The sequence below is a fragment of the Abramis brama genome (assembly GCF_963993115.1).
Source record: "Abramis brama genome assembly, chromosome: 13".
NCBI classification, from domain to species: Eukaryota; Metazoa; Chordata; class Actinopteri; order Cypriniformes; family Leuciscidae; genus Abramis; species Abramis brama.
In genome coordinates, this window is record NC_139975.1 from 8021600 (window position 1) to 8044511 (window position 22912).

General features: G+C 36.8%; 1 protein-coding gene across 1 annotated transcript; it reads right to left on the reverse strand.

Moving 5' to 3' along the window:
* Positions 1 to 238: 238 nt before the first annotated feature.
* On the reverse strand, positions 239 to 8438 carry smu1a (SMU1 DNA replication regulator and spliceosomal factor a). Its single transcript, XM_084133959.1, has 12 exons — positions 8315 to 8438; positions 7423 to 7633; positions 7158 to 7310; positions 5254 to 5364; positions 5013 to 5141; positions 4815 to 4934; positions 4603 to 4719; positions 3942 to 4069; positions 3740 to 3866; positions 3452 to 3619; positions 3184 to 3336; positions 239 to 607 (listed from the first exon to the last, which is right to left on the reverse strand). Exons 1-12 carry the CDS (start codon positions 8338 to 8340, stop codon positions 509 to 511), a joined length of 1542 nt encoding a protein of 513 aa, XP_083990085.1. The 5' UTR covers positions 8341 to 8438; the 3' UTR covers positions 239 to 508.
* Positions 8439 to 22912: the final 14474 nt, after the last annotated feature.

The following is a 22912-nucleotide window of genomic DNA, read 5'->3' on the forward strand; positions in this document are numbered from 1 at the left end:
AAATTCTCAGTATTGCAATCAATGATACTGGCCTTCATCATGGCACTTAGAAAAACATTAAACAAATTTGATTAAAAATATCAAATATTTAAATTGATGTCTTTGTGTATTTCAACATGAAAATATTTTTATGATTACAAATTTTAATGTCACTTGAGATTAATCACAAATATTGGTTAGGCTATTTTTTTAAACAATCTACAGCTCTAGCTTTTCAACAGTCAACAGATACAGCTACTTGCAGTCAAATGTTTTAATGGACAGAGAAAAAAATGACAAGAAAAAACAATTGAAAATGATCTACTGTTGGATCAAAAAAACTTGTTACTATAAATTACAGATGGTTCCATTAGCCTAATTTGACACTGTAGAAAAAAATGAAAAAGTTATCCACTGCACTTAAAAAAACAGGTATATACACAAAAAGGGTTAAAAATAGGCAACGTATTCTATTTGTATTCTCCCGCCCCATCTAATCAGGATCCGCATCTCGATGCCACATCTGTTGTTATGGCTTCCAGAGTTTGAGGAGCCCATCCTCACTGTATGTGGAGATTAAATTCTGGTGTGGGTGGTGGGCAATGCCAATAACATCCTTCTCATGAACCTGTCAAGACACAGATCAAATAATCAGCATCTACAAATCCTTTTGTGCATGTTCAAAGTGATTTTTTTTTTTTTACATAAATATTTTTGAAATAAATATTAAAAATAAATGTTTTATACTTTTTTAAAGTAAATAAATAAATATTTTAAAGGTCCCGTTTTTCCTGTGTTTTTGAAGCTTTGATTGTGTTTACAGTGTGCAATATAACGTGTTCATGTTTCGTGTGTAAAAAAACACAGTATTTTTCACACAATTTACTCATCTGTATACCGCTGTTTTCACTGTCCTAAAAACGGGCTGATGACTTCCTTGTTCTATGAAGTCCCTCCTTCAGAAATACGTAAAGAGTTCTGATTGTGCCAGCTGTTCCTGTGTTGTGATTCGACAGCAGCTTAGCGCACGTTGCCCGGAAAGGTCACGCCTCTTACCATAACATGGAGATGCATGCGCTCAGTGTTATTGTAAACATGTCTTTAATATTACCTTATCAATTTGAGCCGGAATCAGACCCGGAGAACATAGATGAAGAGGATCGATTAGAACCTGTTCAAGCACGACTTTTGCAGGATGTGTCACAATGGTAAGCTGTTTATTTAGTAGTTGTCATACTTTTACGTTTGGCTGTTACCCTGAATTGGTTAAATTGTAATGTTAAATGTTACAAACTGTTACGAAAGCTTGTGGTATATGGTTTTGTCCGTCTGTCGAATTAACGATGGTGTTGTTGAATTTTTAAAATAAGTGCATTGTTTATTCCTACCTTAGTTACACGTGAGCAGTTTTGATTAGAAATATATGTTTTATAGGTGTACATGTGGTAACTGTGACAAAATGCCAATGGAGGTTGAAAACATCTGCTGCAAAGAAATACAAAAAGTACTGTAACACCTCCTAATTAAATAATTTTTTGTTGTGTATAGTTCTTTTGAAATTGTTTTCATCCAAACAACTTTGTATAAATAAATACACTTTATTTTCACCATGAATATAGCCTTAAAAGCTGCCATGTTGTGTAAAAGAAATCGTTGCCATGCACAATAATTTATTTATTAAAAGTTGAATGTTACGTGACTGCACATTAAATTATGGATGAAAATAACAGCGTCTTGACGGCATGGCGACAAACACACTCTACAAACGCAACTCTTTCTCTTCTCCGTGGGAGCGCAACAAGACCACGCCCCCTTTTTTTGTGTATTCCTGTGGGCGGAGGTTAGTCAAAAAACTGTTCTAGTGACGTCATTAAACGTACAGTATGGAATTTTTCGCCACTAGGGGTCGCTAACCTCTTTACAATAACAAAGGCGTAGTTTGATGACGCAACATTTGCTAAGAATTATGGATCTTGTCGTCAACGTCAAGCCGACCGATCTAATAATGTTTATGGATGACTGAATACATCGATGTTTTTATCATGACTGTGATATGAAGCAGTTCGGGATTGCTAAGAGACAGCTATCAGCTCCACACGCGACGCGATCCCGCGGATATAACAGTTAAAAGGAATATGGACATTTCATTCTACCGAACTACACGCAAGTGCAGAATTACAACTCACAGGTCAGTTTATTAGACAAATTAAACTTGTGAGGTAACGCAGCGCTGTTTCACTTGGTCTAACTTTACACTAGCACACTAAACTGCATTTGAATGTGTTTAAATGTATGTGTTAGTCTGTCTGTATGAGACTAGCAGTAAACTAGATCAACATTAGAATAACATACAGATCATATTCTGACATTTTATCATTGTTGAACTATATAACATTGATTAGTTTTATGTAAATGTGCTCACCTGTTTAATAAAGTAACGTTACATGTAAGTTAGGAAAGGTCGAAGTCTCGGACGTGGAGCTCTCGTTTATATGGGAGCTCTCGGCATCTCGAAAACACCGCGCTGATATTGATTCTCGTTTTAGTTCTCTTTTTTATCCAAAGTCTGCTTGCCATGGTCCGTAATGTTTGAACGAAACAACAACAGCGTGCAGATAGACATTGCGAACTACAAAGTTGTCCGCGTCAGTCGCTTTGGTTACTATCAGAGGGCTCTGGTTCATAGCTCTGGTTGCCATGGCAGCACGAGCGGAAACCAGGGACAACGCGGATATGACGGCATTGGCGGCGACAAAACGGAAATAAAGAAACGGGACGTTTCTCGAATTAAATTACAAATTTCTCCTGGTTTGAAAGTTGTTGGAAACAGTCAGGATAATGTAAGTACACAACTAAAAAAAATATATAACTTAGATATAGTGATTTTTGCTATTTTTAAAGCAAAAAAGTTACATATTGTGCCTTTAAAGAAGGAAGTAGAGGGATGTAGTCCAAACCGGCCGTTCGCTGTAGGCTTTGAAAGGGGACTTCTGTTAAATAAAATATCACGCTTGGCATTGAACTTTGAGCTTTATAATTTTACAGGTATTATTTATGCTCTAACAGCAACATTACACACTAACTAAAGTTTGAAAAATGGGATCACGAAGAACAGGACCTTTAAAACAATACTAATATACATATTACTAATATATTATTACTTTTTTTATTTTTATTTTTATGAATGACTGAAAGAGGGCTTACGGTCAAGGTTCTCTCTAGTTTGCCTGTGACTGTGCTGAAACAGTAAAGCACAAAGTCCTCTCCGACACAGTAGATCCACTCGCCACGTGGAGACAGAGTACAGCACACAAAATCACCTCCCTCTCTCTTACCAGAGCTGAAACTCCTCACAATCTGCAACAGGAAAAAACATAAGGAGAGTTCTCAGAGATTCATAATGCACAGACGGACACATAATTTCAATTCTGTCATCTCTTTCATTAGCATTCATGAGTCTTGACATCCTCACCTGGCCTTGCATGTTCATGATGACAACAGTGTTGGATCGGTTACACACAACAAAATGCTCTGGGTTTTTGGGGAGCTGGATGACATTGTTAACAGTGATGTCTGTTCCCGCAGAGGTGCCTAGAGACTTAAATGTGCTGGTGCATTCTGAGGTCTTCACGTTCCAGATCTGGGAGAAAGGAAATACAAAGCCAGAAGTTAGATATTCACCTTTACATTTTATGAGATCTTTACTTGAGAGATTTGAGAAAAGACTTGACTAAATAGGTAATAACTTCAACAACATTACCTTCACAGTTCCATCAGATGAGGCGCTAATGACGTGATGTCCGTCAGGAGTAAGTGTGGCTTCATTTACAAATGAAGTATGACCTCTGAACTCCTTCAAAGACTTGCCTGATTTTAACCCATGAATCCTATTCAGAAACAAACACAAGTCAATTTTGCTGTGGTTTTTGTGAAAGCTGAGGACAGTGATAACAGATGCTTACCTGATAGTCTGGTCGAAGGACGCGGAGAGAATCTGAGTGCTGTCTTTACTGAAGCTGAGACAGGTGACTCCTTTACTGTGAGCACGCTCAAACCGCCGCAGACACTGACCGCTCTGAATCTTCCATACCTGGACAAACAGCAAAATAATCAGTACATCAGCATTCCTACTGTAAAAACAAATTACATTTTCATCATGCTCAGAATTGGTTCTTGCGGAAGCTCAAACGTGCTGTGTAACAAGAATGAACTTCATTGGTTCTTGCTGAAGCTCAAACATGTTGCGTAACAAGAATGAACCTCATTGGTTCTTGTGGAAGCTCAAACGTGTTGCGTAACACGAGAATGTCTCGAGTCAAGCAAGCATGTCTCTTAAGACGACTTGGATAAGCATTAGATTCATATGGATCTATTTTACAATCTCTTTATGAATATTTTGAACAGTTAAGAGTTTTGGGTGAACAGACTTTCAATAGAGGGACAGAAATCTGTCAGATTTCATTAAAAATATCTTCATTTGTGTTTTGAAGACAACTGAAAGTCTTGTGGGTTTGGAACGACATGAGGGTGAGTAATTGATGACAGTAATTGATTTTTGGGTGAACTAATCCTATAATGATGGTTTTATTTATTTGTCCGATTTCAATAAAGTATGTACGAGACCTTAATCTTGCCGTCTTGGGCTCCTGTGGCCAACATCTCAGTGTCCCGACTGAAAGACATGCACAGCACTGCGTCATCCATCATCATGAAGTTATCCTGAGCCTGATACTTCAGATCCTGTCCAACAGAGACACATGATCCATTATGAAAAACATGTACATAAACCGTTATTACAAACGCAGATGAATAAGTCTCAGGGTAGATTCACAGACCTTTCTGATTTTTCCAGTAGTGAAGTTCCATACTTCAATAAATCCGTCCACAGATCCAGTGACCAGATACTGGCCATCAGGAGAAAAGCGCGAACACTCAACATGAGACTTCTGACCAAACTACAAAAAAAAAAGAAAAAAAGGTGAGAGACAAATTCATCTTTTGTCACTGTTGAGGACAGAAGCTGGTCAGTGTACCTTGATGTGTCTGGCCAGCTGTGTGGGGAATCGCTCCTCCTCTACATCCTTCACAGCTGCTTTACCTCTGAACAAATCAATGGTCATACCAGGAGGCAGAAGACCCTGATGCTGCTGCCACTTCAGAGACTTCAGAGAGAGAAACAGACAATTACCGTCAAATATAGTAATATAAACTATTCTTTTAAGTGTAATTCTCAGATCAGTGTACGGTAACACGATGAAGGGAAGTTTTGCTCACCTGTCCAAGCAGAGCCATCAGACGGGACGGCGGTACCACACTGACCTCACCAGCGAGAGCCTGAGCTATGGCTGCTCTACGCTTCTCCTTACTGCTGCCGTCAGGATAGGCCTACAAATAAACATAGCAGGTCACAAATCATCCAGAATGGAGGTGACTATTGTTGCTGTCAGGTGGAAACCTTGTATGTTCAAAACTGCTACTTTTCAGGAAATTTTTAATAATTAAATACTGTGTTGTTAAAGTTGTTTTTTGACCAGTGAATGTCAGACCTGTTTTTTTCTGTAATAAGAACGGCCGTATCTGAGGCTGTAAGTGCATCACATTATGTTTTCATCAACTTACAGGATATACAGCTTATTGTTGCTAAGTGGCTGCTCAGTTTTTAGTCATTTGGCCAAAATCTCATGTTGTGACTTGACAAATGATCAAGACACTCTTCTCCGCACCTCAAATACATAAAACATTAGCTTTATACAGTGAGGAAAATAAGTATTTGAACACCCTGCTATTTTGCAAGTTCTCCCACTTAGAAATCATGGAGGGGTCTGAAATTGTCATCGTAGGTGCATGTCCACTGTGAGAGACATAATCTAAAAAAAAAAATCCAGAAATCACAATGTATGATTTTTTAACTATTTATTTGTATGATACAGCTGCAAATAAGTATTTGAACACCTGAGAAAATCAATGTTAATATTTGGTACAGTAGCCTTTGTTTGCAATTACAGAGGTCAAACGTTTCCTGTAGTTTTTCACCAGGTTTGCACACACTGCAGGAGGGATTTTGGCCCACTCCTCCACACAGATCTTCTCTAGATCAGTCAGGTTTCTGGACTGTCGCTGAGAAACACGGAGTTTGAGCTCCCTCCAAAGATTCTCTATTGGGTTTAGGTCTGAAGACTGGCTAGGCCAGTGGTTCTCAACTCCAGTCCTCGGGACCCACTGCTCTGCACATTTTGTATGTCTCCCTTATTTAACACACCTGAACCAGATCATCAGCTCATTAGGAGAGACTCCATGTCTGTGTCAGATAAGATAAGATAAGAGAGACATACAAAATGTGCAGAGCAGTGGGTCCCGAGGACTGGAGTTGAGAACCACTGGGCTAGGCCACGCCAGAACCTTGATATGCTTCTTACAGAGCCACTCCTTGGTTATCCTGGCTGTGTGCTTCGGGTGGTCTTGGCCATGTTAGTAGTTGGATTCTTACTGATTGTATGGGGTGGACAGGTGTCTTTATGCAGCTAACGACCTCAAACAGGTGCATCTAATTTAGGATAATAAATGGAGTGGAGGTGGACATTTTAAAGGCAGACTAACAGGTCTTTGAGGGTCAGAATTCTAGCTGATAGACAGGTGTTCAAATACTTATTTGCAGCTGTATCATACAAATAAATAGTCATATATTGTGATTTCTGGATTTTTTTTTTTAGATTATGTCTCTCACAGTGGACATGCACCTACGATGACAATTTCAGACCCCTCCATGATTTCCAAGTGGGAGAACTTGCAAAATAGCAGGGTGTTCAAATACTTATTTTCCTCACTGTATATATATATAGAAAAAAAAAATAGAAATATGGAGATACAAGGTTTCTGCCCAACAGTGACAATATTATAGTGTACTGAAGAGAAGCCTGAGGCCCATCGGTTTCATAAAGAACCGAAAATATTTTTACAATTATCATAATATAAAAGCTCTCTAATGTTGTGTTTTTATCTGCTTTTATCTGTCAAAGGAACTAAAATTAAAATCTTGATATGACAGTGATTAAACAAATTGCAAAAGGCTGTCATTTAATGAAATAATTATATTGACTGTTGCGTGTTTCAGAGCAAAGTGCGTTCACACGAACAGCTCATGACACAGTGTTTTCAGTGCGTTGTTTCAGATCCATCACCTCTCTGGGGTCAAAGTATGAGCGAGCCAGAAGGTTCTCCAGGTGGATGTATCGCTCAGGTTGGGTTTGTTTGAGCATGATCATGGGGTCCGTCTGCCTCAACAAAGATCTGGCAGCTCCCAACTCTCGGAGCTCAATCAGCTCAAGAACGACCTGTAAAAAGACCAAAAAAACACTTATGATATGTCCAATTATCCACTGATCAATCAGGGTTCCAAACTTATAAAACTGACTTATAAAAGTCCTGATTTTCTCTGCCTCTCACCTGTTCGTAAAGGTCAACGAGGGTCTTGTCAGGGAGTTTGAGGGACTGTATAGCCTGAAGTACAGTGTCCCAGTGACCGCTATTGATATCGGCCACAAAACTCTCAATACTGTCCACCGTGTTGAGGGACACTGTCGTCTCCTCCTGGAGTGTCACTAAAGTCTTATGCAAGTTGTTTTCCTTCAGGTACTGCATGATCAGACGGATCACGCTGGAGAAACATGACAAAAAGAAGGCATTTCAGTAAGAGTTACTTTGAAAGACAGTAGTGAGTGTGTAGCCTATATATTAGTGCAGAGAGTTGAATTAACTAATGGTTTTGTCTGGAAAGTCATAAGCAATGCTTACATTGATATGTGAAGCGGAATTTTTCACCAAAATATAAAAAAACAGCACTGTCTAGAAACATAACATTATACATAACATTATATATATATATATATAATGTTATGTTTCTAGACAGTGCTGTTTTTTTTGTTTTTTTTTTTACATATCACTGTATTGTAATATTGCAAAAAAGACACATATGTTATCTACAATACAACACTAAATTGTTCTTCTAAAATCGCATAAATCAAGTGGTATTGCATATGGTCTGTTTGTTTCTAATTAAAAACAGAGAAATCTAGAGCTGTTTTTGCTACTAAAACCGGACAAAATACTAAGCAGGCTGAGCTTCAATACTTTAAATACCAAAATATAAAAGAGAAAAACTATCTAATATATAAACTTTGTGCAAAACCTAATCTCCTCATAATGCTAACACAGTTAGCCAGAGAAACAACCCAACACCTAAACGGTGCACAAATCAGCCTGCAAAAATGGTGCTCGTTTAAATTACACAATTATGCATTCATGTCATGTTTTGAAACACACAATTTTATTTACTTACTCTGCTGACTCTATTTCAATAGACATGATTAAAAAATGTTACTACTGCTGTGCGGAAAGAGAGAGGCTGAAGACACAGGAACGACACACACGTCTTCTTCTACGGCTCTGAGTTCATCTGAACTAAACTCAAACAGCGACACCTAGCGACTTCAAAAACATCCGTCACCAGATATTCCCATGGATTTTCCACAGACAATGACAAACTATTTGTTTTGAAATTATAATAAGATTAAATTTCATATTCACAAATGTTAATTTGATAATTAAATGTTTTATAGAGCGATTCAGTGAAACCAGGCAGTACATTAACACCGTAAGAGACTAATTTAATAACAATAATAAAAAAAACATAAAAAAAGAAGGTATATAGATAATTTATATAGGGAATATAGGAAATTGTAAAGAAATAAAGGGAACAGCACTGGTACATGACCCAGCTTGAACCTGAATTTGAACCTGAATCTCAATTTTGCAATTAACAAACAATCTCTTCAACATCAATCCTTGCCTGTAATTTGATGTGGGGCAAACCAGAGCTGTTTCATGTAAATTTATACAATTATTTTGTTTATTTAATTTTTTATTAATTAAATAACTCTCTTTACAATTATTATTTATCATGTATATACAATTAACAATATAGGCTACAATGTTGTTATTATTATTGTTATTATTATTATGTGGTTTTTTTACTTCAGTATCATCACCACAATATTTGACATACTGTATCTCAGTTTGTCCTTTACATACAGTGCCGGTCAAAAGTTTGGAAACATAACTATTTCTAATGTTCATCAAGCCTGCATTTATTTGATCAAAAATACAGAAAACAAAATTATTACAATTTAAAACAATGGCTTTCTATTGTATGAGAAAACGTTTGACCGGTACTGTATGTTACATTAAGGTTAAATGGTTATTGGGTCATTATGATGATGTCTCATCAATCCAATCCATGCCATTTAATCTTTCTTCCAAGCATAGTCTAAATTAGTCTGGAGTAAGAGTCCTCTATCTGAACACAGGCTCTAATGATTATAAGCACTTGAAAAATCCTGCTGTGATTGCATGTTTTGTATTCCAGGCTCTGTCTAGGGCCGGTGTGTCATTAGCATCCTCTCCACGCGTCGCTTCTGACTGTTCATGTAATGAGCTGCAGTTCTGTGTTTGTCTGTGGAGGGCGTCAAAGAGACGTCTTTATTCCAGATCGCTCTATGAGTGAAGGTCTCCCAAGGTTAAAGTGTTTATTGCTGCATCAGCCTCATATACTGGTCTCTTACGCCATGGGCATTTAACTGCCCAGATAAAGCAGCTCACTGCTGCAAATCTAATTGCCCACCACGAAACAGCACTTACTTGTTCATTCTTATTAATGTGCATAATTTGGGCCTACCTCAGAAAACAGACCTGCGTGATTTGCACCTAAGTGCATATGCAATGCGTTCATAACCGATTACAATTTCAATGCTTGCCATTAAACACAGAGACTAAAAGTAACAGGGCTCTGACATTTTGCAAATAGCAACAATACCTCAATACCATATTATAGTCAATTTGAGGTCAAATAGATTGAGGGCAACAAGCGGGCAGTTTTTTTTTAATTATGAACCAACACCAGAGGTGTTTCTAGCTAATATGTTATTCTGGAGCTTGTTCATCGTTCACATCCTGAGAAAAGATTATGTGTGGGAACGCAGACTCGTATATTATTGAGGGCCTATTGGCAGGTGTATAATTTCCATGGTTCATCAGAGGAAAAAGAGACATTAAATCTTAATTTGCTTCTACTATGAAATTCATCATGTGCTGTTTATGCTAAAAACATGAATGATAACTCAAATCGTGCAGCATCACTCTTAAAACTTTTTTCAGTTGGGTTCTATATAGAACACTAGGGTTCTTCACTCAATTTTAAAGAACCCTTTATGCCAAAAAGGTTCTATAAAAGGAGAAATGTGAATTCAGACATACTTCTTTTGTCACACACTGTTTTTCACCTACTGTATTATATTATAGAAGTATGAGATTATGGATGTTTAGCTTCTAGCATCATTTTGGCGACTTTTTTTCAATCGATCTTCACTTTTCTTGTGTAACCGGTCCTACTCAACTTGCTCCGAGTGGTATTCAAACTGGGGTCTCTGGCATGGGAGGCGGGCGCTCCAACAAGGAGGCTAAAGACCGTAGCCTCTAGCGTCAGTAGCTAGTGCGCCTCTTGAGATCAGGGGAGTGAGGTTTACATGCACAGCTTTTACTGGCCTCTCTTACACTTGCAAGAGTAACTAAAAAATCTAGCCAGCATCTTATTTTCGAAGAAGGTTTTGTTTGTAAGCGTGTGATAAAGCAGCTGTCTCATTGCACAAAGAGAAAGACAGAAAGTGTGTTGATCTTAAACTACAAGCACTATTTTGTCATCTAAACACATACATAAAAGCCTAAAACGCTGACACAAGCAAATGCTTTGCTCATATCAGGATCATTGTCTTGAGTGCTGTTATTCTTTAAAAGCAGGTCATGTGTGAGACTGAAGAGTTTGTGAACGTTACTACACTGTATCAGGTGGTTTACATGAGGACAATTTGTTCAAGATAAAAATGCTCTTGAAATAATGATTTATACCAGCACTGTTGAATTCTTGATTCTGATTAGCTGGCAGAGCTATTAAGTAAGAAATAATTGACGCTGGAACGTTGAATTGCTGAAAATTAAGTGCTAATTTAATAATTAAAGATTATTTAAATACTAACATTACAGTCCAGAGTCAGTTATTCCAAACATAAGCACGCTTTCTGACCTCACACATTCTTACAAATATCAGATATCACAGTGTGGCATTACAGTGGCACATACTGAAGGACTTTTCTCAGCCAATAACTGAGATTGCACTTTCTTTTTTTTCTTTTTTTCACCTCTCAACCACCATTTAGGGATATGCTAGTGGATATAACGGCCACCAGAATTTAATTACAGGTAATTGAGTTTGTCCACCAATTATGTCTGCTGCCTTTACACCTCTGTCATGGATATTGAGTTAGTCCTCTTCATAGACCCTGTTTGTCAGCATCTTGAGTCACTGTTTATTCCATTAATATTATTATTATAGGAAATTTAATATCCAGCATAAACTCATCAAGCAATTAGCGAACTCTGAAAGTCAGAATTTGAAAAATAACTGGACAAAATGTATAGAGGTGTGTGTTTAAGCTTTGAAATGTGCTACTTAAGAACAGAAGAAACACATCTTGAAGGTCCATAAATTAGCTGATGTCTTCTGGTTTTAGTATACATCAGATGTGTTGCCTTTTCCTTTTCCAAAGAGCCCATTGATTTCCCTGAGTCTTTCACACTGCACCGGCAGAAAGGCGATAATAACTTAATCCATCTTCCTCGGGCCTCGGTGGGAGCAGACGCCTCCTCCTAATGGGGCACTAAACAAAGCACAGCAGCCAATCTGGAGTGGAAAGGCTGACACATCACAACACTGCTGAGAGTCATTCAGCGGGGATGTTCAAATTTCAGACTAATCAAAGACCAGCGGTTATTATTTAAAGGGTTAGTTCACCCAAAAATAAAAATTCTGTCAGTAATTACTCGCCCTCATGTTGTTCCAACCCCGTAAGACTTTCGTTCATCTTCGGAACACAAATTAAGATATTTTTGATGAAATCTTAGAGCTGTCTCACTCCTCCATAATTGAAACTTTTTGTGCGCAAGAAACAAACAAAAATAACGACTTTATTCAACATTCATTTTCTTCTGTGTGGGCCTCTGATTGAGTTCACGTAGTGTAACAGCGCAGTGCTTCTGGGTTGTACATCAGAACGTAGGCTCATTATTGGCCAGCATCACACGCATCACACACATGACCAGCGTCGGCCAATAGTGAGCCTACATTCTGACGTACAACACAGAAGCGCTGCGCTGTTACATTACGTGAACTCACTCAGAGGCCCACATACTATTGGACTATATTAACAATGTTTTTACTAACATTTCTGGGATGGCAGATATCAATTACCTAGAAGCCTATGAAGGAGTGAGCCAGCTCTCAGATTTCATCAATAATATCTTAATTTGTGTTCCGAAGATGAACGAAAGTCTTACGGGGTTGGAACAGCATGAGGGTGAGTAATTACTGACAGAATTTTCAGTTTTGGGTGAACTAACCCTTTAAAGGAATAGCTCACACAAAAATGACAATTCTGTTACTCATCCTTATGTCTTGTTAGTGGCCGTTTACACAGAATGTATTTATTTTGACAGCATAGCGAGACCAACTTGGTTACATCATTTGCGGTGCTTCATGAAGAGAGGGCGATCCCTGTAAGATCTTTTGCCCCAATTTGCTTGCCGCAACTTTCTGATTGGTGGAATTTTCTGAACAGCATCATGGGTAATGTAGTTTTTTTTATCACAAATTCAGCTGTTAAACACAGTTATTTTTAAAAATAAGTTGAAATACAAAGTTCTGTCATGAAACTCCAGATGGTGCAGGCTGATAGGTCAACTCAACCTGCTTGCGTCGTTATAGGGCACTGCTGATTGGTTCCTGATCAGTAGCCAATGAGCTCACGTCCTCAACCTTCAAATACTTGTTAGCATTTGCCTTAGCAGTGCAGTGTGCTTTCAGAAACCCTCCACCTTCCCCAGCTCCACCTGTATAGATCTACTACAAGTAATAAATGTACGCTATATTGTACAGCAGCAGCATGTCTTACTTACTCACAGCAGTGTGTGTATTGGCAGTAGCAAGCGTAGCACATCTATTCCACCAAGACCAAATATATCAACATTGTCATATTGGCCATTTGCCATTACCAAGCCAAAAGAGTTGTCATGACAGAAATAATTTGAATGGATAGTCTCAACAAAAGCATATACCATCAAAAAATTAACAACTTCAGAACTCACTGTTGGTCTATATATAAAGGTTTATAAGTTATATTAAAAATCAATTTCCCTACAGAGAAAATGAATGTAGTTTTTACTTGTGGAACCGGAATGTTGCACTATTGTTTTTCTATGTAAACATGAACACGTTTTTGCGTTAAAAAACGAGAGGCTAGCAGTGAAAAGTTAAAAAAGCAAATTCTCCAGATGCGTTTTCTAAAAGATGGGCTTATTTTAACTTGATTTTTAGAACGATCATGTACAAGACGTTGCAAAAGATGTGAGATCCAAGTGCAACAGTCAAATATGTCCGTAGCGCATGTTTACATAGGAAAAATGGAATAGCAGGGAAGTGAAATGCACAAATGCGTTCTGTGTGAACGGCTCCAGCGATGTAGCCACATGATGTGCTCAATTGCAACTTAATACTTTGCATTTGTGTCATTAGCATTGTAATTTCCCATTATTTGGACATTACATCTTAATTGGTCATAACCTGTCCTTGAATGTCCTGATTTACTGACACCCTGTCTATCATTATATTGGGCACTATTTGCTTTTGTCGGATGATAGGCCTATTATAAATTATATCTGATTTATGTTTTGAGAATAATCATTGATAAACTGTATCTACATTAATACAAGTGTGATATCCTGATGAGAACAGTAAATGGGTTTCCTGGGTTTAAATATGAATTTAATCTTACTCTTTTTTTGTGTGTGCAATTCTTTGTGCAATTATGGTAATTATACGGTCTGGATGTTATATAACTTATTCTTTTTGAAAAGGAATTTGCCTTTTTTATTGCTTTGATATTTGATATATACAGCTCTCAATAAAAGTATGAAGAACTTGAAAATCAATCTTCATCTAAAACTTTGAGATTTAATTTCCTCTTCATCTGAGCAGCCGTATCTTTGTTCATGTGCAGCGTCTCCTCAAAACCAGGCCATCCAATCAAATCTGTGCAGGTCCCAATACACTCTGCTGTTGATTCCAGTAAATAGAGGATTGAATAACCACCCATCCCTCAAAACATCTGCTGGTTCTTGTGAATGAGCAAAACATTGGCATGCTGTCTCTGTGCTACAGTGCAGTAAGCAGCCGTATCGATCAGTCTATGGCTTTCTGGTGCCTTCTCACTAACATGCACTTACGATTTCGTAGGTTATGTTTCCATGTTCCAGACACAACAATTCTGACTTACAGGCTTGTTCCACACCGGCGTAGTCTAGAACCACTGATCCAGTCAATTAAAACCAATATCATTTTCTGCTTTACTCTGGTGTTTACTTGCACTAAAGTCTGATAGAATTCTTCTAGACATAAGTGAAACTAAATCCATCCATTATTTGGAGGTTTCCAAGAACATGTAATGTCAATAAGGGTGGAGAAACCCATTCTTTTAGAGCTGAAATAAAGTCACAAAGCGACATTATTTTCTGGTATAAAGGCATATTATATCAATCATGGGCTGCATTACGTAGGGTATGAATAAATCATTTTTTAATGTGGGCTTAAAAACGTCACAAAAGAGAATTATTCTTTATGAGAGCCAAGGGGATGTGTACATAAAAGATCATAATTTTATCGTTAAGTCCCATAACCATGAGACATACAGTATGACTGGGGCTATTTGGGCTGTATCTCTGTATCTCAAAATGCAAAAATGCAGTGGTTTTGCATGTTGGTTTCAAACACCTATAGTGCAAAACGGTCTTTAATTACAATATTTTTTTCAATGCAATTTTTAAAATCCAAACTAAAATTCCAATATTATCATATTTTTGCTATATCTGCTGAATAACAAGTGAATAAAAAAACATAAAAAAAACAGGACAAGTATTTTTCTATAACTGACAGGTCAGGGCAATTTTATTTGAAACCAACTTATTCCATGAATTTGACCACATATTGTTATTGCCTTTAGTTTATGTGTGTTCAATTAACGGCATCTTTTTTCTTGGACAAGCCAGATTTTAAGGTTTTTCCTGTACAGAAATTGACTTTAAAAAATAAACCAATTCTGAGAAATATTCATTGGAATTAAAAATTGTGGTTTCTCCTTTGGATGCCTTTTGGTTTGTTCCTAACCTCCTTGAAGTGCCACCAAAGACAAATCATGGCCTTTCATGTTCATTAATTTAGTATTTTAAGTTTGGTGGTGCTGCACTAACCACTGGCTCAACTAAACCCAGCAACACTTTAATTGGCGCGTTCATGAAATCACAGTGTGGAGATTGTTGTTGCTGCTCTACTGAACCTTCATAGACGAGAGCTCAGTTTCCGCAGCGCTCTTATGTGGCACACATTCATCCCGACTCCTCAGAATAGATTCTACCTGACAAAGAAAATAACAGTCCTCCACTCAAACAGATTAGTTCATGGTGTACATAAAGAACATCTCCGCCTGAGAGGGCAATGCTCCATACTTAGCATCTCAGCTTCACTTTGTGATAAAGGGTAAAGCAAGCTGCTCTAAACTTCATAGCATGTGATGTCTATACCGGGATGTATTACACGTGACTGGGTTAAATCACAGTTTGACAGAAGCTCAATAATTGAATTAGTTGATGGTAATGGCTTCAGTGTGAGAGACACTTTTTAGAGCCAATGACGATAAATTTATGAGGACGTCATGTGAGGAGAGTCAGATAAAGGAACAGACTGAATAGTAATTTTGTTATGTGCTTTCATCATTTAATAATAATAAAAAAGAATATATTTAATGGAAGCTTTTCCACCATGGAATAAAAAATAAAAAAGGTAACTGACTTATCTCACAATTCTGACATTTTTTTCATAATTGTGAATTTATATCTCACAATTCAGGGTGAAAAAAGAAAAGAAAAAAAGAGTCAGAATGTTTATAAATTCTGTGGCAGAAACAAGCTTCCATACTATAGCCTTAATTTTTTTAATTTCAATTTTAATAGTTTAAGTAGTTTTAGTACAACTCCTTTTATTTTAGTTAATTGCCAAAGCAACGTTTACAGCAATTTACATTTTTTTAATAGCTTGTTTTTATAAGATTTATATTTTATTCCATTTTACTTTCAATTAACAAAAACTATTTTTAATACTTTTTTTTCTTTTTAGTTAGCAAAACTGCAGAAGTGGGAAATGAGTGAAAAGTATAATTGACCGTTCGCAAAGACCCGCCCCCCTTAGTTACTGTCGCTATGTCCGACAAGCTACGCCGTTCTCATGCCACACCATGTTCTCATGCAGTGAAAAATACATCGCGGAGTAGAGAGGAGACTGACAACACGCTGACAGACAGGACAGAGCAGGTTACTTTTCGGTTACGTTTGATATTAAACATATTAAACAAAGTCTCACCTTTCAAATTTGGTCATTTTTAAAAAGAAATTTTAACAATAAATACCGTTTTGTTGCTCTTTAATGTGCCGTGACAGATCGCTGTAGAGCATCAGTTAAAGCTGCTCGTGAACCGATCATCTCTTCCTTCTAGTTAATTTATAGCCTCAAATAAACATGAACAAACACAAAAAGGAATGTTGTTTTAACCACAGAAAGGCGTCAGTACACTCCGTTTTTCAAGTTCAAATCCTCCTATGTTAATCTACTAACTCTCCTGACTGCTTTGTCGGACAAAATGGCGGATGGCGAAGTATGATTGGCCAGATCACCTGTCAATCAAGCTCCCTGCGAAGGGTCAATTGCCCCACCTCAAAAACTAATTTTTTTTTGCTTGACAAAATGGCACTCAAACCAATCAATTAATCTGAACTTGGGTTTTCGGAGTAAACAAGCCATTTTACATTTAAGTTAAGACATTAAGTAAAGGAACAACTGTTGGATTTTATTGCACTTGTAGCATAAAAATGACTGTTATTACGGTTGCACTTTATTTTACAGTATGTGTACAGTGTACTTACCAAAGAAACTACTGTAATATAAGGTAATATAAGGTACATGGGTTAAGGTTAAGTTTAGGGGTAGGTTCAGGGTTAGTACATACCAGTTTACTGTTTACTACCAGTTTATTGTAATTACTATAGTATGTACATGGGGAACAGGACTGTAAAATAAAGTACTAGCATTATTACTATAGTAAGTACGTGTAGTAACGTGTAATTACGTCACCTTAAAATAAAGTGTTACCCTTTGTGCTTATAAAGTGCTTTGTGCTGAAATCTATAATCTAATACCGGTCTCATATTCCTTTCTTTTCCATTTGAGACCTTTGAGAGTGTTTTTAATCTGTCTTCCTAAAACATACACCACATTACCTGAAATGTTTTGAGTCCTTCAGTCTCTGTCTAGTCTATCACCTGTACTGCCCTTTGCTTTGCTCTGAGAAGTGGGCCTATTTCCCACAAGCCTACCAAAAGATGACAAACAGAATTAAAGCGACTGGAGGGAATTTCGGGACACATTGCTGCTGATATTAAAGGCCACCAAATCTATCTCAGATGATCTCTCGCACTGAGAGAGAGAGAGAGAGAGAGAGAAAAAAGAGGGATTCGGAGATATCTGCTGCCCTGGACCAGACAGGTTTTTACCTACAGACTTCTGTCTCCTCTTTGCTTTGATCTTGATGTGTATTTAATTCATGTGTTGTTCTTTGAAGTGAACTTCCAAGTTCTGAGATATTTTGAGGGAAGATGCTGATTATATCCGCTACTTTTGGAAGTATTAGAAACAGAATTAGTTTTAAAAAAATCCCTCTTGTGTCATCCCTAAAGGCCGCAGGATGCAACGGGCCAGCCTACGATTTCTTCTGATCTATCCGTGAGATGTGGACTGCATTTTCAGTCCCTCTGTGGAGGAATATTAACAGAAATGTTTATTTCTCTGAACATCGACTGCAGCACATCGTACATTTACTGGGTTAAACTCCAGTTTTCTCACGGCCTCACAGGAAACAATCAATAGCAATTTCAAGACGCCTCAGTTTATGAGAGCAGACTGAGTTTTCATTGCTTTGACTGCTGAGTTTGTGTTTCAGGAGAGTGTCTGTTTTAGAAAAAAAAAAAGATGCTAAAAGACTCTAAAATGGATTAGCCTGAGATTTTCTTACTCTAAGAAATTAATGCAACGTAAGAAGAATGAAGAAAACGATGCAGTGACATTTAAAACAGACGATATTTTGCACAAAAAAAAAAAGAAAAAAAGTTGGCTAGAAAATTATTTATAAAAAAAAATAGAAGATAAAATATTTTAGGTAGGTGGTTGCCAGGGTGGTGGTTGCCAGGGTGTTGCGTAGGGTTGCTAGGTTATTCTGGGTGGTTGCTTAATGGACCAACTTAAAAGAGCTTTGAAGTGGAAATAATAATAATAATAATAATTTGTAAATGGAACAAAATGCACTTATATTGTCACAGCTGATGTGGTAGTTCTCAGAATGAAGATCAAATGTTAATAAACATGAAGATAATACACAGATGAAGGCACAGCAAATGATCACATCATAGACTACTCACACAGACGAGAACCAACATGAACTGGATGAGACAGGGAGTATAAATACACATGGAAACTTAATGAAAGACAGCTGAACGTAATCAGTAACCGAGGAGACTAACTTGGAGGTAATTAAGAGTAAAGTGAACTGAAGCACATAAAACAAACATAAAACACAACATAATCCTGACGATATAGATGATGCCGTGTTGCTTCATGTGAATGCACATGCCGTTCTAGTAACATAAACATATTTAATTTTTTATTTTCTATTTAAATATTTGGAAATTGATGATGACAATGATGATGATGATAATGATAATAATAAAAATAGTAAATAAAAAGATTATAACATGAGAAAGAGCTATTAGAATGAACAAACTTTTCCGCATCAGGTCATTAACACTGGTAAGTTGCTTCATTTTCGATTGGAAATTTTGTCTTTCGTTTTAAAAACAGATACATCGAAACAAAAAAAAATATTGAATGTTTTATTATATTAATAACAAAATAGCTGCTACACTGCATAATAATAATAATAATAATCATTTTAATTAATCATTTGATAATAATAATTATTATTATTATTCAGTGTGTCTGAAGGAAAAAATGGCTAATGCTTTAAAAATGAGAGTAACACTTTAAGGTTCCATTTGTTAACATTAGTTAGCCTAAATATATGAGAAAACTTGAATTAAGATGGAAAAATACTTCTGAAACATTTAGTAATCAACATTTACTAATACATTATTAAATCAAAAGTTGTATCTGTTAATATTATTTAATAAACCTGAGCCAAAATGAACAATAAATAAAATCTACTTTTATTACCTAACGTTAACAAAGATGAATAAATATTGTAACAAATGTATTGCTCAGTTAATTAATGTTAGTTAATGCATTAACATTAACTAATGGAACTTTATTGTAAAGTGTTACCAAAATTAGGCAGCAGTATTTTACCCCGTCAGTGAATGCTATAACCTAAAGTCACGAAGAGATCTGATGCAGAATTGTTGGTTCATTCTTTGGAAGATGCAGATTCTCACAGCAGGTCTGTAAATCTGCAGCACATTCTGTTTGTGTTCAGTGTTCCAGTGTTGTGCATTAGCCGAGCTTCTGAGAGCTCTTTCATGTTTCATACGCATCTTTTCAAACTACTCGAGGATGAAACAGCATTCACTAACAACAGTGGACGCCATGATGTCCTTGAAACCCATTTCAGATTTTTGAGTCAATTCTTTTGTGCACTTATTACAGCAAAAAAATACTATAAGAAAGACAAATCTTATAGATGTCTAGGATTGTTGTGTACTTATTCCATTGATCCAAACAGCCCAGAGAACAGAACACATGAAGAACATTTGAATATATTTATCATGCTGTTGTCTCTGTGTGTGTTTTGTAACATACAAATGGAAGATGGAATGCCGTGGGTAATTCCGCAGGCATGCAGCAGCTCTATCTGTTCAGATGTGCCCGTTTGATTGACAGCTCTTATATAAACAGAGACTCAACAAAACAAGGGTCTCTGAATGGTAAAGGTCAGCAGAGGTCAAAGTCATCTTTCAAATGTAGTTTTGCTTCCTAGGCATACATTGCGGTGTGTTGCTGGAAAATAGGCTGCCAGAAAGACTACATTCCCTTTTTAAGGGAATATCTGACATTAGACGTGACGTTTTGTAACAGGGAAAATACAACTAAAAATCACATAGACTATTAAGCAAAACTAAAAAATGTAGATTGCACAATAAATTATGCTTCGAATAAATACATGATACAAATTATGAATGTATACAAAAATAAATAAAAAATGTAATTTACATTAAGAATGCATTATGCAACAAAAATAATGATCTGCCACACTCAAAAATAAAGAATGACAAGGAACAAGGGAAACACAAAAGCTATATAGCCTACTGTATGTACACAAAGGAGCTAACAAGACAACAAGGGGCTAACATGAGACAGGTGAGGGTGATTAATCGTCATGTAAACAAACAAGGGAAACTATGGGAACAAACAATACACAAAGCAAACTGGAAAACACAGGAAGTGAACACAGAAAAAACACTTCAACATAAAAGTCCTTAAACACAAAAGCATAATCATGACAAAAATAAATTGTTAATTTGATATATATATATATATATATATATTTGTTCATGTAAACTGAACAAGCAAGCAAAAAGAGTTTTGCATCATATCTACTACTGCTGCAGATTATAAAACATGGAACTGACCAATCAGCAACCAGAACCTGCTAATTAATCCTTTTTTTCAATGGAAGACTTGGACACTTCCATTGTTCCACTTCCATTTGCACGGGGTTCTGTGTGATTTACAATAAAAAGACAGATAATTCACAGATTATTCACAGATAATTTGATGAGGTCCTAAAAATGACTCTATGCTACCACAGACCAATGATCCTGCCCTGATCTCTAAAAATAAAACCTTCATCAGTCAAAATGATTGATTGAAATTAAGACCTGGTGGAAATTACAGACGAAGTTGGACACATTTCCTGAAGAATGTTCTGGAATGTGAAATTCTATTAGCATAATTTAACATGTATTAATAATGGATCTTCTTGGGTACAAACGAGTTCTGATACTCCAGGGCAGAATCTGAGTTTGAGAACACTTAATCACAGACTTTGGTCCAATCTGTGCCACAGAACTGCTGGCATGGGAACTTTATAACACACCACAGACCTTTGACTGAAATAGTTTGGATGGATGTCACAATACACCATATTAACAGTGAACACAGTGGCCATAAAGCAGTTGGTCCCAGATATCACTGGAGCCAGAGCCAGCGGTGCTCATTCACGTCCTGGAGGAAGAGGTAGAATAATACAAAAGCTCTGTGTGTATGCTTGTGCCAGATCTGCGGTGAAAGGGAAAATGGCATTGTAACAAAGACACTGGTCTGCTTGGTAAGGTCTTTTATAGCTCGCTCGCTGTCTCTTCCTCTCTCCCCTCGCTGAGTAGTTTCTGCACTGCTCCAGGCTTTGATCAGAGATGCCATGCTGAAGGTATAATGCTGTGTAAAGTCTCTTCTCCTCAGAGTCCAACACTTTCATCTTGTCCTAACCTCCAGATCAGTCTGTCACCCTGCTATGATGCCTTTGCTGTCCGATGAGGGGTCTGATAACATGTACTGGGTCCTGTGATGTGATGACAGTCGGGCCATGTATCTGTTGTATATCAGTTGTCAGGGCTACATATTCCTATGACAGCAGAGTTGAGGGAAAACATATGTGAAGAATTAAATTCAAAAAGCCACATGCAGAGTGAAATGCACATGAAAAGTGTGTCAGAATTAATAAGTTCATACATTAAAATGCCGATAACCATCAGAAAACATTTTCTTTACATTATATAAACCAGGCAATGAAAAAAACAACAGCTTAATTTAGACAAAAATTTAAGTAGGCACAATCTTCAAAACTATTTTCAAGAATTTTAACATTTAAACCTTTTTAGATCAAAAGGGTTTATGTGCAACGTACATTGTCAAGCGTGTCTAAACTATTGACTAGAAGAGTATTTGTTAGTAGGCCTTGGTATTTCAAGATTTGATTTGAATCGATTCTTAGTCTTCTTTCATCTAGATTCTTATTCAATTTGATTGTAGTCTGATATTGATTTGATTAGGAATGTTTCAGCTTTGCTTAGATACAAAATACATTTTATCTGCACAGTCAAGTGTGTTGATTGTGAAATTTCATCTGATTTGTTTCTGTTCAAATCAAAGTGTTAATTTGAGTAGATTTTGATTCATTTGCTTTCAATTCATTAGAATACTGATATTGACTACATTTACATGCAGCCTCATAATGTGATTATAATAAAATTTAGTTTTTTTAATCAGGGGCAACACACAAAAATACATGAAAAGATGTCAAATGTGTCAAATTTAGCCAGATTGGCTTCATTTTCATTAAGTTGCGTATGCTGAATTTAAATGACAAAACCCAGGCATGTAAACACTAATTGCATGCATTCCACTCTGACCAAAGTGCGCATATGCTTGTGGCGTACATGGATGACGCTGTCAGACGCAGATTCGAAAACATAGCATTAAAGAAGGCATCACATTTTTGGGTTGCACAACATGAATATAATGCATGGTCAAAAACATCAAAATGAAGAACTTTTTAGGAGCGCCACCCCAAAAAATCACATTATTGATTTCACATTACCAAAGTTTCAGTAGTCTGTAGCAATTCCAGATTGTGAATGGTTAATAAACAGAAAGCTAATAATC